Raw genomic sequence first — 14,920 nt, forward strand, 5'->3', positions numbered from 1 at the left:
AATCCCAGAAATGTACATTTATATACTTTCTAATTGAAACTCTGGCTGGATTATGTTTACTGAAAAGGTTTTTAATGCAGCACTTTTTAACTTTAAATGTTAAAAAAGAACAAATACTTAAAGTCATATAACTTTAAACATTTAAACCAAAAACTACAATCTTTTCTTGAACTTAACCATTCAAAAAGATTTATCATGATAATAAAGTTGCACACAGTTGCACTTCTGTTTATAATGTTACAAAGACAAAGACACAGGAATAAAATGAGACAAAAAACAGTAAAAACAGTCTTTATATGAAAAACTATTAAAAAAAATCCAGTACAACTAACTGATACAAGTGAGTTTTAATTAAATGATTTAAAGAAAGATAATGATTTGATGAGTCTGACCCTCCGATTGTAGTTGCTAACACCTAAAACAAATTAAATGAATGTCAGTGTTGCAGATACGTTCAATATCAACATTTTGTAACTTGTCAGATACATTTATTCACAACTTTTCTTCATTATGTGGATTGATGAGTGTAATCCAGGCAGCAGTTTATTACAAAAAGTAATTCTAGGGGACAAAGTTGAGTCCTTGTGATATGTTGCATATGACCATTTAAAAGCTTTTATAGGTCAGACGTACTCAAACTATCTAGTTATGTCCACATAAAAAGGAGTGAGTAAAGACAAGTCATTGGATCTTCTCTTCAAACTCTTTAACAAAGACAGAAAGGTTTATTTCACAAAATGTTGAAGGATTCTCTACTCAACTTTCTCCTGAGCCTCTCTTTTCATTGTTTGTCAGTGTTGGAGGAACTCACACAGAACATGTCAGCTGTAAAGTCAGAAAAACTCACATCACAGCAGGTTAAATCTTTTCTGTTTTAATGCCTTTTCACACACACACAAAGCCGCCGTTCATCCAGCGATAAAGCAGCTGGGTTTTGAAACAGTAACATAAGATTTTGATTTTATTGTTTTTTGTTTATTTTCTTTGTTGTTTTTTTGGAGATTCCAGTTGAAATAAAACATTTGCTGATGTTGTTGTCAGTTGTACTCCTGTTTACTTTTCTTTATGTGACTCCCCCTAAAAACTCCTGGGGCACTGTGTCTGTGTAAAGAACATGTGGTTGAGCACCACAGGGTGAATAGTTGGAGACTTCATAAGAGGCTCTGTTTCTGTGAAATGGTTTTCCAGAGATCCACAGACGGCAGGCAACAAGCCAGTTCAATTTCCTCAGTTGAAGGTAAAACAAAAGTGGATTTTTTTTTGTTGTAAATGATTAATGCTTGTTCTTAGCAGGGAGGCAACCTGGACCAGGATCAGGTATGTTGTTTCATAAATATTGGTCTTTGTTGAGCACAGAGGGTGGACGTTGTGAAGGCTCAGAGTCAAGAAGTCAAACTGGGCGGTGGATTTTTTGGGACAAGACAAGACCGGCAACTACAAACAATAAACAGTAAGGAAGGAATTAAACAGAAATAGATAAATAAATAAGTATTGAAGTGTAAAGGACAAACACCTATGAGCAGGATAGACATATGCAGGAAACAGAAAGTACACCTGACCAAAGTTGAAATGATTAATCTGCAACAATTGTGATGATCAAACAATTAATTAAATCAATTTTCAAGCAACAAATACCACATGTTGAATTTTTGAATTCAAAGTATTTGTATTTTCCAAAGCTTTGAACCTCATTATTTGTTCATTTGTCACAAGAAGGTTTAGTATTTTAACCAGTGGCGATAAGAAAGTACATTACTTAAATAGTAGGTACAATATTTCACTTGCTGCATTGACTCATTTCAGAGGACTAGATGAGGCTTTTCACTCCACTACAGTCATGTTTATAGAATATGATGCATTGTCGTAATTGTAATGTAGTAAAAGTTAGTAACTACATTAACATGTTGCTTATGTTACATATTGTCACTTAATACCATAATAATCATGATAGGCTATAAAAAAAACATTCCACATAACAACTGCTTTTGACACTTGTTTATAATACTTTGGTACTTTGAAGTAAAATTTTGAATGAATGACTTTCACTTGTGATGAAGTACTTTTAAATTGTAGTTTTGTTACTTTTACTGTCGTACTTCATTGTTCAGCCTCTAATATTCACTAAAACATCTCAGTAAGTGACGAAGGCCTTAAAATGTAGTATAAAACAAGTAGTTGATTTATTTATTTATTTTAATTAAATATAATTTTTTTCTTGTCAATGGGAAAGTCAATAAGGAACCTGGTTCAACAACATCACGCAATGTGTGATGGTTAATGTTCTTTTCTGTTATTCTTATTTTCATTTGACTGAATTTATTAGAGTGCCTTATTTTTTTTGTTCTTTAAAAACATTTTGTTGAGTGTGATATAACTGTTATTTTGGTCTATCATACATATATAATGGTAGAGCATTGGTGGGTCCTGATACTGACTTTACATTGACATTGTTTCCATTGTACATCATTTTAATATATTACGTAAAAAACTTTTATGTAAAGCGGTATGTGAGAGCACGACAGGTGAGTGTTTAGGCCCGGAGTGACAAACTGTCAGTCAGCCATTTGTGCGTCTCCAAATAATCAAATAACTTTTCAGTGCTTTTGTCAAACCATGTGTTGATGATGATGCCAGAAGTGTTTTGGGGGGATAGAGCATGAGTAGAGCTAGTGGGTGGTTTTTGGGGTTGCAGGATAATGATTCACACATTGCGACATTACAACACAGTCATTTTGTTTCTCTTTCCTAACAACAGGCAGATGACCTCATGAACAAAATAAATATTAGCACTGAGTCTCGACTTTGTTTTACTGTTTGTTGACACTGAAGCAAATTTATAAATGGATCTCAGCCGCTGATGGCGCCATAAATTGCGCATAATTTGCAACCCTCTCACAGTCCGATTCACTAAAGATATTGCACCAAAGGTATGACTGCGCAGACACGCCCAAAAAGTTTTGCAGTTTAATGTTATTTGCCATTCTTTGTTTGTTTGAGTCAAAGGAGAGGGTTCATTGGCACATTGGCCCTTAATGAAAACATGCCGAGAGCACAAAAGCCTCAATTGTGTGTCTTTAATTAGCAGAGTTGTGCACACACACAGAGCTCCCTACCATCACAAACTAATCACATGTTTTCTTTGTGTCTATTTTACAATAATGTGATTCAGTCTGTTTGTTGCCTACAGCTAGTTGTGTTTGCTGATTGAGAAAACAGATCACCTGTTACAGTCAGACCCAGGTTTATATGGTGAGACTGATTGCAATAAAGCAGCCATCATGGATGAACATGAGGCTCCATCAGAGCTGTTTTTTTAAGTAGCTGGAAGTTGTAGATAAACTACTACACCCACTTGGTCCTTGACATCATCTAATATCAATTTAAATGTCATTTAATACCTCACAAGCTTGAAGATTTGGAGAAAGAGAGAGAGAGGATGCTTCAATTACCATTTTTACTGAATAACTTCTGTAACTTCTTAACCATAGCTTGATGGATTTTATTAATCTTTACCTGGTTTTAGTGTTGGTAAGATAACTGATTGCTTCCATATTGATGGGATAATGCTTGTATCCCACATCTCGTCTTATATTATCAATCTTAATACTGCTTCAAGTGCACTGTCGTTCATATGGGCTACTATGCTGTAACAGATACTGTTAGAGATTGTAATTATGCAGCCCATACGTCAATGGAGAGAGTAGACAGGAGTCCAGGATGTCTTGCGTTGAAAAGGTTTATTTACTTGTACAAGGAGAAGTGAATGAATGATCAGTACACGTAATGTTCTGATGCTCCCTTCAATTCTGAAGTTTCTGTCCTCCGGGGATAGACTTTAAACCACACAGATAATGCCTCAGGTTGAGCCATGCCCAAATATGGGCAGGTCCAACACATCTACAATATACAGAATTTAGTCTACTGGTCTATAGACAAAACATTGCTTAGGACTCAGGACCCTTGTCCTCCACCCAACACAATATCAAACCTCTGACTCCAGTTACCTTTACCCCGTTCAGGGAAAACAGTCAAACACATATCTGACCTCAGCTGCTATAGCAACACTATCAGAATGCCTCCTGTTTTCCCCAAAAGGAGCAGACTCACTGCTTACCACTATCTCAAAGGGAGACAGTGTGCTATGACCGCAAAGCCTAGTTTGACCAAGTGTATATTAATGATGGAAAATTCCCTAACAGATACCATCTTTGCTTGGTGAGGTTTGCCGTGCATTTGAAGCGGCTCTCCTTAATCCAAATAGATTGAATGTTAAATCTGGGTCTTCTCCTGATGTAGCTCTTCTTTCTGCAACAGTATTGGCCAGAAAATCTATTGCATTGGTTACATCTCACAACTCTTAACAGGCAGCTGTAAACTACCTGCACTGCACCAAATTGCAGACATCAGTGACAAGAAGTTGGTGGGGCTCAATGAGAGTGAATACTTAATAAATATTGTGTTTTAAGTTTTTTCAGCTACAGCAAGTGGCCAAAAAACTCAATAATGCTTCATTTTTAAAAAGCCAAAGGACACAGGTGGTGCTACAGGAGGTGCTGAAGGTCTAGCCAGGCTACCAGTGGCCTCTTTGTGGTTGGGGACAGTGGCAAGTGATCAAATGCTTCCTCGCTGGGTCTTTCCTTGGGCTTAGTCGTGACTCAGGAATGTGCTGGCATGCTGGTAGAACAGTAGGGATTTATCCATGGTGTCAGCCCCTATCTGGCCTGTTGACTCGCAGTCCACTGGACTGCAACAAACCCCTGCACACTGGCACACAAGAGCAGGACCTGATGGGACTGCAGCATCATTGTGGGATCATGAGTGGTAAGAGGGGGGTTGAGAGGGTGTACCACCACTAACAGGTCAACTACTCTGATGCTTTATTTAGGGGGGAAAACACAATAGGGTGAAACATCAGAGATTTACGTTTTTTTGAAGCTCTATCAAGAAAATATTGAGAAATCATTCAAAGTAAAGATTAAATCACATTTGTTAGATGAGGCTCAAGTTTTTCACGGCTGTCAAGTTGAATGATAAAAGTCTTAAATATTTCTAAATGATGGCATATTGTGTGTCTGTGCTGTTTAATACTTTAATAATTATTTCTACATTACTGAAGGGTGTCAAACCACCTGATGTTTTTTTGTATTCAGGCATTTTTACTGAAGCAATGCTTACATTTATAGAATCTTTAAAACCACACTGGATGTAAATGTCCCAAAACCTTTGAGGCCTAACCGGCCTAAGAAGACCTCGCCTTATGATCTGATTACGTAATCCTGACAACACAATGGGGATTTAATTAGTGCAAATTAGCTTCACTCGACCGGCTCAGTGTCGTGTATAAAGGGTGGGTGGGCTGTGTGATCGTCCACTGAAGGTATTTTCTCCCACCAACGAGCTGAAGAGGGAATGCAAACAGGGATAACTGAGGAGAGGACGATACCACCCACCCCCCTCCCCAACTCACATGACTGCGATTAGAGCAGAGGAGGAGTGTGGTGGGACAGACAGGAGAGATGGTGAGCACGATGAATGACATTTTTCCGACTTCAGCGCACAGATCACATCCAAGAGCCCAACTTGCCTTTGATTGCCAGCTGAGGGTTGTCCACTTTTCTGGGGTAATTAAGATTCGCACTTTGGACTGATACGACTGATATTTGTTGCAATTGTCTTAAATTTTGATTATCATGCGCTACCATGTGTGCAAAGTTTCTTTTTGACTTTTTGAATGTGCAATCCTTTTTATTCACGAGTTATGTGTGTGCAGGAGTGAGTACTGTTAGTTAGTCGACATTTATAGTTACACTTAATATTTGATATTAAAATCTGTGGTGGAAAATAACTAGGTGCATTTACTGCACCTGAGTACAGTTTGTATGTACTTCACTTGAGTATTTCCACTTTATGCAACTTTATACTTACACTTTCCTACATTTCTGAGGGAAATATTGTACGTTTTACTGCTATACATCTAACACTATATGGCAGATATAGTTTGCAGATTAATATTTTAAATACAAAATGATCACTCTATGAAATATAAGCAGCAGCACATATAGCTGTTAAATTATCTCCACTTTAACCAGCTACAACACAGTTACAATTAAAATGCTTACAAATTCTCGCATCATTCATAATAATCCAATAACATCATTTATCTAACCAAGGAGGGTAGCTGGACTCAGTTTAGATACTTGAGGACATTTTGCCTCTCATTCAAAGGGCTTCTGCAGTTCTCACTGACTGGCGGGAAGTCCCAGGACCTCTGTAGGGTCACCTGACCTTATTAACGTCACCGATCACTTGGTTCGTTAGTGCTCCTGGCTGTTGTAACAACAGTTGTGAAGTCATTGCAATCATGTGAGGCTAAGTGTTGAGGTACGGTTTCTCTACTTTGACGTAGATAGCTTCCTTCACTCCTCTTTCTACATCAAAGTTGAGAAACGTTACCAATTCCATTCAATCTCGTTCACATTTGGCCTCAGGTGACACCATTGAGTCTAGTCTCACAATACCAGACAATCGGAGATCACTGCCTGCTGAAGATGGGGATTTCTAAATTCACAGGAGTTGCTTGAATGCTGGTGAGAACAGCCGTTAAACAAACCTACGCCCCTTACATTTGGTCAAGGACCTGCTGTACTGGAAATGATGCCCCCTCCCCCCTGTCTCGCCTCCATGTCACCACCCCAATATGAAGGACAGCACTAAAGACTTTGGATTGGTTCTGCACTCTTTTTTAACAATGAAACGTGGGATACTGTCCTCAGTCTCTTTGAGTGAAGGGTTTACAGACTGTGAGTCTGCAACGACTCTATTGACTGTTGTTACAACAGTCAAGAACACTAACGAACCAAGGGGTTTTAGTGACCTTAATTATCAAGGAATCTTCATAGACATAATTTCTAATAATAACAATAATAATAATAATAGTGTATTTGATTTAATTTAATCTAATATATAACATTCTCTTAAAGTGATTGTACATTTAGGGTTTAATTGTTTTATTTGTTCCCTCAGATTTGACTATTACAGATCTTTAGATTGTAACCATGAGTGTTGTTTGAATGTATGAAGTATTTGAGTGTCTATACTCTCAGTTGCAGGTATGCGAGTGCAACACTGGTGCATGCTGGGATTGACCAGCCTGCTGCTGGCGAGTGAGGTCGCCATCAGTCAGCTATGCCACTCCCTCATCACCCTGGTGGTTGGGTTCCACACATTCTTCATCCTCATGTGCATGGCCTTTCTTCCTCAAACTGCAAACATAAACAGATCTCAGCCTTCCTCTCTGGATCCACCTGCGTGTCCTCCATGTGCTTCCTCCTCCTCATCATCAGCACCTCCTTCCATCCCGGCTGCAGAGTCAACCATCAAAGCTTCAGCTGGCCTGCTGATCGCCACCAATGTGTCAAGCATCCATGTTAAACCTCCCACTCCTCAGCCTAACCACGAGGCAGCATCAATGGTCAACTCTCATGAGCTCATCTCCGAAATTACCTCTCCTCCAGCTCTCATCTGCGGCCTGTCCCACACCGACAGCAGGTCTGAGGCTTACGGAGCTTTCTTTGCTGTTCTCACCCTGGCCTCTCTGTGTATGTCATACTTACTGGAAATCATTAGTTTTGCCATGGAACCACAACCAGTCCAGCACCCGCAGCTGCTTGTGCCTGTTGCAGCTCTCAGTCTACTTCATAAAATGTTGGTGCTCTGGCTGAGCTGGGATCAGCTGCAGCGTGAAAGGGGCTGGGCCACGAGGGAGCGAGACACTGAATGTCACCTTGAAGTAAACCACAAAGGTAACATTACCAACAACTTTCATCCCATCTGAAAAGGCAAACATGACCTGTTCATCTTGAGTGCTAATTGCCCATATCACTTTCTAATAAGGGCCCTTCATGAGGATTTATTAATGATTAATAAATCATTTCCTCAGCTCAGTTAAAAGCCATTAATAAGAACAACGTTTGGGTTGCCAGGTTGTGGCTGATGTTGATCCTCGTCCAGTTGTACACTTGCTGCGTCTTTTAAGCTCTTAAATTCATTGGAAAGAACCTTCCACCAGATTGTTTGACCTCTGACCTTCTGCAAAATTAAAGACTTGGTTTATTATTATAAGACCCTGTTATTAATGATGTGTTAGAAACTGCAGAACTGATAATCTGTTAGAGAGTGAAAAACCTGTGAATTTTTATCAGTGACTTGACTATTTGTGACTTAACAGATTTTTTTTATCACATGGAAAACCCAACAATTATTTCTTATTAATGGTTTATAACTATCTAAAACATTACTAATTGATACATTAGCCAGCAATCAAGCTAAGAGGATGCTAGTTGTAACTTCATAGTCTTTGTACAGACATGACAGTGTTATCAAAGCTGACACGTGTGATTTTTTTTGGCTGGAATATTGACATGTATGACATCCAGTTTTAGCTCATTATCAATAGAAATCTAATTGATCTAATCTGAAATACAGTAGTTAGTTTTAAATGTGTGACGATCAAACTTTTCGCTGTAGTGTCAGTGTATTGTTTCTTGCTTATGACATGTTGCTGCAGCTCCAGTGAAATCATCACACAATGATGCATGAAGCTTTTTTGAAAATACTTTTGCACTTTTTTACCATAAATATGTTAAATTACATAATTAAGATGCTATTAAAACTGAAAGTTCAGTGTTAGTCTCAGTAAAGTGTAAATCCAGGTAGGCCTAGTTAGACTGGCACTAAGTAATAAGCATTTTTTCTACAGAAGACTTAGTGTCCTGGTGATGATATTTCTCCAACAGATTCCCTTTGAAGTAGCTGCCAAGTGTATATTCAGCTGTAAGGAACATCAAACAGTGTCCATGTTTGTTTTTCATTCCTCTGTTCGACTCCCACAGCCTTGGCTGAAGAAGAAAACCAGGCCGAGCCGATACAAGTCCTGGATGATGTTAACCAAGTCCGATCTGCTGTGGACGACTCGTTCCACAATGGGGCGCTTGTCCTCTGCAACCCGGGAGCCTCAACTATCCCTGACACCGACCCTCAATTCCCAGAGCAACAGCGAAAGGTCCACCTGCATGCAGCAGCTCCACAAGACAGCCGGGACTGTGAAGTAGCGAGGGGCGTTGGGGTTTTGAAGGCTTGCAAGTGTGAGACTCATTCAAAGGACATCACAGAGATTTCTAAAGACAGTTCCTGTTTGGGACATCTCGGTAAGGCAGATGTGTCTCACCTTTATGTCCCTTGGAGAAAAAGTCTTTTGAATTCAGCACACATGTTTTTGTTTTTGTTTTTGTTTTGTTTTTTTCAAAGATTTGGTCGTTATATGTCACCAAATTGAAATAGCTTGTTTGCTGTGTGAGATGTGTTTGTGCAGGTGGAAATATGTTCACGTGAAACAAATATTAAGAAAACAATCTCACAATAAACTCTGTTAGTTGCTATTCTGAAGCTTTCACTTATATTTCAGCAGGTTTCCCAGTTGTCATGCAATTGTGGACGTTATGTCTGTATGTACATACTTGAAGGGAAATTTGAACATCTGTAATTTCATGTCAGCTGGGCAAACTTCATCTGCTGAGGAAGATCATGTGATCTGATGGAAAGCTTCAGTAAGGCTACTAATGGACACTGTGTTGAGATTTTTTGTCAGCTGCTGTTCCCACAGTGAAGAATAATATTTTAATCAAAACATCATCAGTTTGATTATTTTACATGAGACCACGCCAACTTAGTTATGAGTTTATAGGTTTATTGCAACAGTAGAAGAGGGATGAGGGTTGAGGGCCGAAGGGTTGGGGATGCAGGGGTGAGAGATGGAGGGTTAAAGGAGGGTGATGAGGAGATGATGGGACAGGGGTGTAAGGCGAAGGATGAAGGAATGTGGTCAGAATCAGGGTGCCAGGTGTATGGGTGGAGGCGTGGGACACTGGATGGGGGAGCTGTCTCTTCTTCTGGTCCTGGATGGAGATCCCAGGATTCCTGAAGTCAAACTAAAGAGAGAACGTTAGAAATGATTTGGGTGGGAGGGATGTGAGAACTGAGATGAAGGGGACAGGAGTGGATAAGGTGTGATTTAAGTACTGCTTGTGCGGAACAGAAGTAAGGGAGGCGTGGTCTTTGTTCCTACTTTTTGTCAATCAACTTAGGTATAAAACTTCATATTTTGAAATGTAAATTTAAATATTTGAAATTGTATTATTATCAGTGTGAAAACAGATTGACTCGACTTCACATGATATATCTTGTAAGGGCTCTGACCCTAAAATGTTTTATTATCTTATTCTCTCTTTAGGAAAATATGATGTTTTCCTCAGTATTTCTTGTACTATAGCTTTGATTACATGTTAAATCTTTGTTATCTTTCAGATAGTGAAAAAGCTGTCTGCAAGTCAACACATCACACTGAGAGCCCTGTACCAAGCAGACGGTGGCCAGATTGGCTCCTATCATTCGCCTTCGCCATTCAGGACCTGTCCACCTCCATTCTGGGTCTGATCTACAGCCTGGTAATGCTGCTGGTCGGCCCACAATGCCTCTACAGCTCTGAGCCCTGCACCCTCCTGGTTTACCTGGATCCTTGCTTCGCAACGCTGGGTGTGATTATGCTGTTGTCCATAGCTAAGCCACAGGTCAGGCTCTGCTCGTTTATATCATTACATTTCGGTTAAATGCACTCAAACACGTAGATGAAGCTCCCTGACGCTCATATTTGATGCAGCTGTATCCAAACCTGTTATAGCATAATTTGCCATTTTTTCACTGGTAAATCTCCTCTCCAGACATACAGGTTGGGACTGCTGCTGCTACAGGGCATACCTCCACACATTTATGTGCCTGATCTTGAACGGAGGATTGTGAGCGTGCCTGGAGTGCAGGCTGTGCACGACCTCCACATCTGGCAGTTGAATGATTCATTGATAGTGGCCTCTGTGCACGTTCACTGCCATGCTGGATTTCCGACACACAGGTAAAGCGGCAAAGTTTGCATTCGACCTCCCTCATGAAGGTCTGATAGACTGAAACATTGCAACTTAGTAAAACAAGCAGCAGTGAGCTGTTTTCCATTTCTTGATTGCATTTTCCTCACCTGCCACTACTAAGGTGTGCAGAGATTCCTTTCTTTCATTTGACATTTTTCCTCATTACTAGTAGATACTAAATTATTCAGTTTTAACATGTTACTTTTCCTGTTGTGGCAACATCTCATTGTATCTTGTTATATCACAGAAATTTCTTGATATTAAACAAACTCAACTAATCTCAAACAGAAGACAATGTGAAGCATTGCTTACAATGTTTGAAGTTTAGAAAAACAACAATGTTAGAAACATTTACAATTACTGGTTTATATGGTTTGAACATGTTTTTATTTCATGTTTGGGATGACCACATCCATTCATTCATTACTGCATCTATACCTGTTTGAGCTGTGCTGGGTCACAGGGGTTGGAGCCAGTAGCAGCTGGGCAACAGATGGGGATAGGTCATCAGTCTCATAGAGCGGACATACAGACAGATCATTCACATATACATATATAAGCATTTTTTTTAATTCAAGGGGTGGTTTCTGGTGACCACCCCTTGTTTTCATGTGTGTCCAGATAAAACCTACATGTTTTTTTAATGCAGAGTCATTTCACATGTGTGCAGGTGTGCTGATCTGATGTCGGGGGTCACCAAAGTGTTGAAGAGTGTAGGAGTGAGCTGCTGCACTGTACAGCCAGAGTTTTCCACCTGCTCGGCTTCATCTTCATGCAGTCAGGGTGACGCCCCTCCAGTCACCCACAAAGAGGACCCCTCCCTGCCTCCTGTCCCGGCCTGCAGCCTGGCCTGTGGAAAGGCCTGTGCTTCAAGTATGTGCTGCACTCCCCCCCGTGAAAAAAAACCAGAGGAATAGCCTGCAGAGACACCGGTGATCAAAAACACCAACCAATGACTGTCAGTTCTAGCAAAATTACATTGGAGGAAAACAAAAGAATGATCTGATATCCAGATGTCAAGACGGTAAACATTGGGCAAAATTAACATATTTGAAAGTGTAATGTCTTTCATGACAGCCTGCACATTTTTACTGAAGTATGTTGGTTTTATCACATTAACGGTGTTACACCAAAGAGTCCTACGTAATGTCAAGTCTTTGTCAAAGGATTAACTGGAAAGACTGTGTGTTGCATCATTTGTACCTGGAAACTCTGTATTTTCTCTTGTGTGTATTCTAATAAAAAAACAATAATAATACTTAACAGTCTCCTCTGGTTTTTAAGTTATATCAACTTAATTGATCGAGGGAAAAATCAGAGCTGCAAATGGAGGTATGGAACAGCTTAAGTCACGGGTGTCAAACTCATTTTAGTTCAAGGGGCACATACAGCCATATTTGATCTCATGTGGGCTGGACCATTAAAATCCACTGCATAATAACCTATAAATAATACGTAATATATATAATATATATTATGACTTTTCTGTAATAAAACATCTATTCACAGAACAGATGAGCAGGCCTTAAGATGCTTTAAGAAAGATTACATAAGTCGTCCCAAACGTGTACAACATTTTTGCAGACAGGCCTGTCAGTTTGGGGTTACCCTGGAAAGAGATACTGATAAAAATGTGTCCTTAAAATTTGAATCGTGTTGCAAAGCCATCATCAAAAGTTTAACGTCCAAGAAAGATCAGAAGACTGAGAATGGCAAGCAAAAATAAGTGAGAACAGCAGTATGTTTTGTTGAAAATTTGGACTTAAGTATTCTGCAATTTTCATACATTGCAGTTATCCAGTGGGTCGGAGTAGACCCTTTGACGGGCCAGTTCTGGCCCACGGGCCGTATGTTTGTCACCCCTGGCTTTAGTCACTTTAACTTGCAATAACAGATTTGACCATTTGGGGGCAGCAGGCAACAGATTGTGAACATGACACATGACCACCTTTAAAACTAAAATTAACCAACAGTTGTTTTTTTAACACATCCAGCAGTTATGAAGCAACTATATCATTAATTCTCAGTTGTAGCTGGTGAATGTAAGTCCAACATACACTCTGTCATAGCTTTGTTATTGATATCAGCCCTTGAGGGAAATGTCATATGATGGATTATTTTAATGATACAGTCACTTACAATATGAATCTACTTATGTTAACCTCAAACCATGAATAAATTGTAACTTCAAAATGTTGAAGAATAATGAATAAAGGAGAACAGAGAAGCAGTAGGATAGGAAGGTAACTGAACATATGGAGGGAAGACAGAATGTGAGGATCCATAGAAAAGTATGTGGAGCAGATGGAAATTTTATATTTTTTAAGCATTTTTTGTATTGCAAGTCTGAAATCGACTCAACAATTATAGTTATGGATACTTTGGCCTCTTGACTCACCACTTGTTCTGTGTTATTAGCACTTTGAACTACACTAGCCTGTATGAAAGGTGCTAAATAAATAAATTTTGATTAATTGTTTATAATAAATCAGATTAGACAGTTTTTCATGACGTGCATTGCAGGAAAACCACAGGTGTGTAATTGAAACAATGACAGCTCAACATGCTCCATAAACACACCTATATTGAATCAAGCTGTTTTTATTAATAGTGAGACAGCTGCTTTTACAAAGAGAATACGTCAAAATCCTGTATATTTGAGTGTGGGTGTGTGTTTTGTTGTTGTTGTTGTTGTTGTTGTTGTTGTTGCTTTTATTGAAACAACAGAATACACATTCAGGAAAACGTCACATCACGCATACAGTCTAGTTCAGAAATTAGTTAGATATATGAGGAAATAAGGAATATGACATAATAAATTACATATAAAGGTAATAAAAGCATAATTGAAATAAAAGCAAATAATACTTCTTTTTTAAGTTGGGGGTTAATATATATCTTAGTTAAAAGTTTCAGGCAACAGTGTTTCATAATGGTTTATTAATATATTGCTTTTTTAAAATGATTTACTAGCTTGAGTGATTTAAATAAAGTGTCCAATTCAAGGAGGAAAGGCGCAATTGTAGGTGATGTTTTTGAGAATTTCTGTTTATGATTAAAAAAGAATGTGGCATACAAAACTCGCCTTGAGTTATAATAGCAGATGATATCTTTGAGTTTAAAAGAAATGTATATTTGTGTGTAATTGTAATCCTGAAATATTGGTGACGTTTCTAGCTCTGATAGCCAATCACAATGGATCTGTTTAGCATATTACAGCACAAACCAGACTACAGTGAGCCTTTTAATGAGTTTATTCTGAGTTTATTCGACTAAAACATGCATTTCTAGGTCTCTACACATTGCGCCACTCTTACTGCACATCCTTTGTTCAATAAATACAAAATACACTAAATAATGACACCCTCACTGAGACATGTGTCGCTGCTATGAGGTATTTATACTTCATAACCGCCTCCTTTGAAAATGCCCGGATGAGCCTCGGTGGTCCGGGGTGCAGGCTTCAAACCTGTAGCTGCTTAGCGGCAGAGTGGTTCAATTCCACCTTTCGGGCGACCAAAGAGCAGCTGACAGGAATTAAGGGATTAAATAGTGTGTAATATTTTCACATATATACGACGTAAAAGTTACCTAAACTTTTATTTAATCTATATCTGTTGCTATATTATTTCAACGACAGCGAAATATTCAACTCAAATAGTCAAAACTGTTTATTGTATAGTGTTATTTTAGTCCATTTGTGTTTTGTTTACAACCCTTAAAACTACACTTCCGGTTGAACTTTGTCCTTGTATTTCACAATAAAAGTCTAAATGATTTAAAGGAATAGTGACATATTTTTTTCTCGTTTCACTTTTTAGTGTTCTCCAGGATTTGGACTATATTTATATATAAGATAAGATAAGATAAGATAAGATAACACACATCCAAATGAGAATTCGTAGCAATGGCTCAAAATGGTACAGAATATTAAGAAGTGCTGA

At 38.8% G+C, this 14,920-nt stretch overlaps 1 protein-coding gene and 1 non-coding gene across 4 annotated transcripts; both read left to right on the top strand.

The window, feature by feature from the left end:
- The first annotated feature begins 1,143 nt into the window (after positions 1 to 1,143).
- On the top strand, positions 1,144 to 12,158 carry LOC133980761 (uncharacterized). Of its 3 annotated transcripts, none has more exons than XM_062419554.1 (6): positions 1,144 to 1,237; positions 7,104 to 7,802; positions 8,892 to 9,206; positions 10,363 to 10,625; positions 10,776 to 10,963; positions 11,647 to 12,158. In XM_062419554.1, the coding sequence occupies exons 1-6, from the start codon at positions 1,177 to 1,179 to the stop codon at positions 11,891 to 11,893; spliced, it is 1,773 nt and encodes a 590-aa protein (XP_062275538.1). In that variant the 5' UTR covers positions 1,144 to 1,176; the 3' UTR covers positions 11,894 to 12,158. The 3 variants fall into 3 exon arrangements, with proteins under 3 accessions (XP_062275538.1, XP_062275539.1, XP_062275540.1); XM_062419555.1 differs by having other exon boundaries at positions 8,892 to 9,143; XM_062419556.1 differs by having other exon boundaries at positions 1,176 to 1,450.
- A 2,246-nt stretch (positions 12,159 to 14,404) lies between these two features.
- trnastop-uca (transfer RNA opal suppressor (anticodon UCA)) lies at positions 14,405 to 14,491 on the top strand. Its single transcript has one exon. It is a non-coding gene; the product is annotated as a tRNA-Sec (tRNA).
- Positions 14,492 to 14,920: the final 429 nt, after the last annotated feature.

The sequence above is a fragment of the Scomber scombrus genome, chromosome 5 (genome assembly GCF_963691925.1).
Source record: "Scomber scombrus chromosome 5, fScoSco1.1, whole genome shotgun sequence".
NCBI classification, from domain to species: Eukaryota; Metazoa; Chordata; class Actinopteri; order Scombriformes; family Scombridae; genus Scomber; species Scomber scombrus.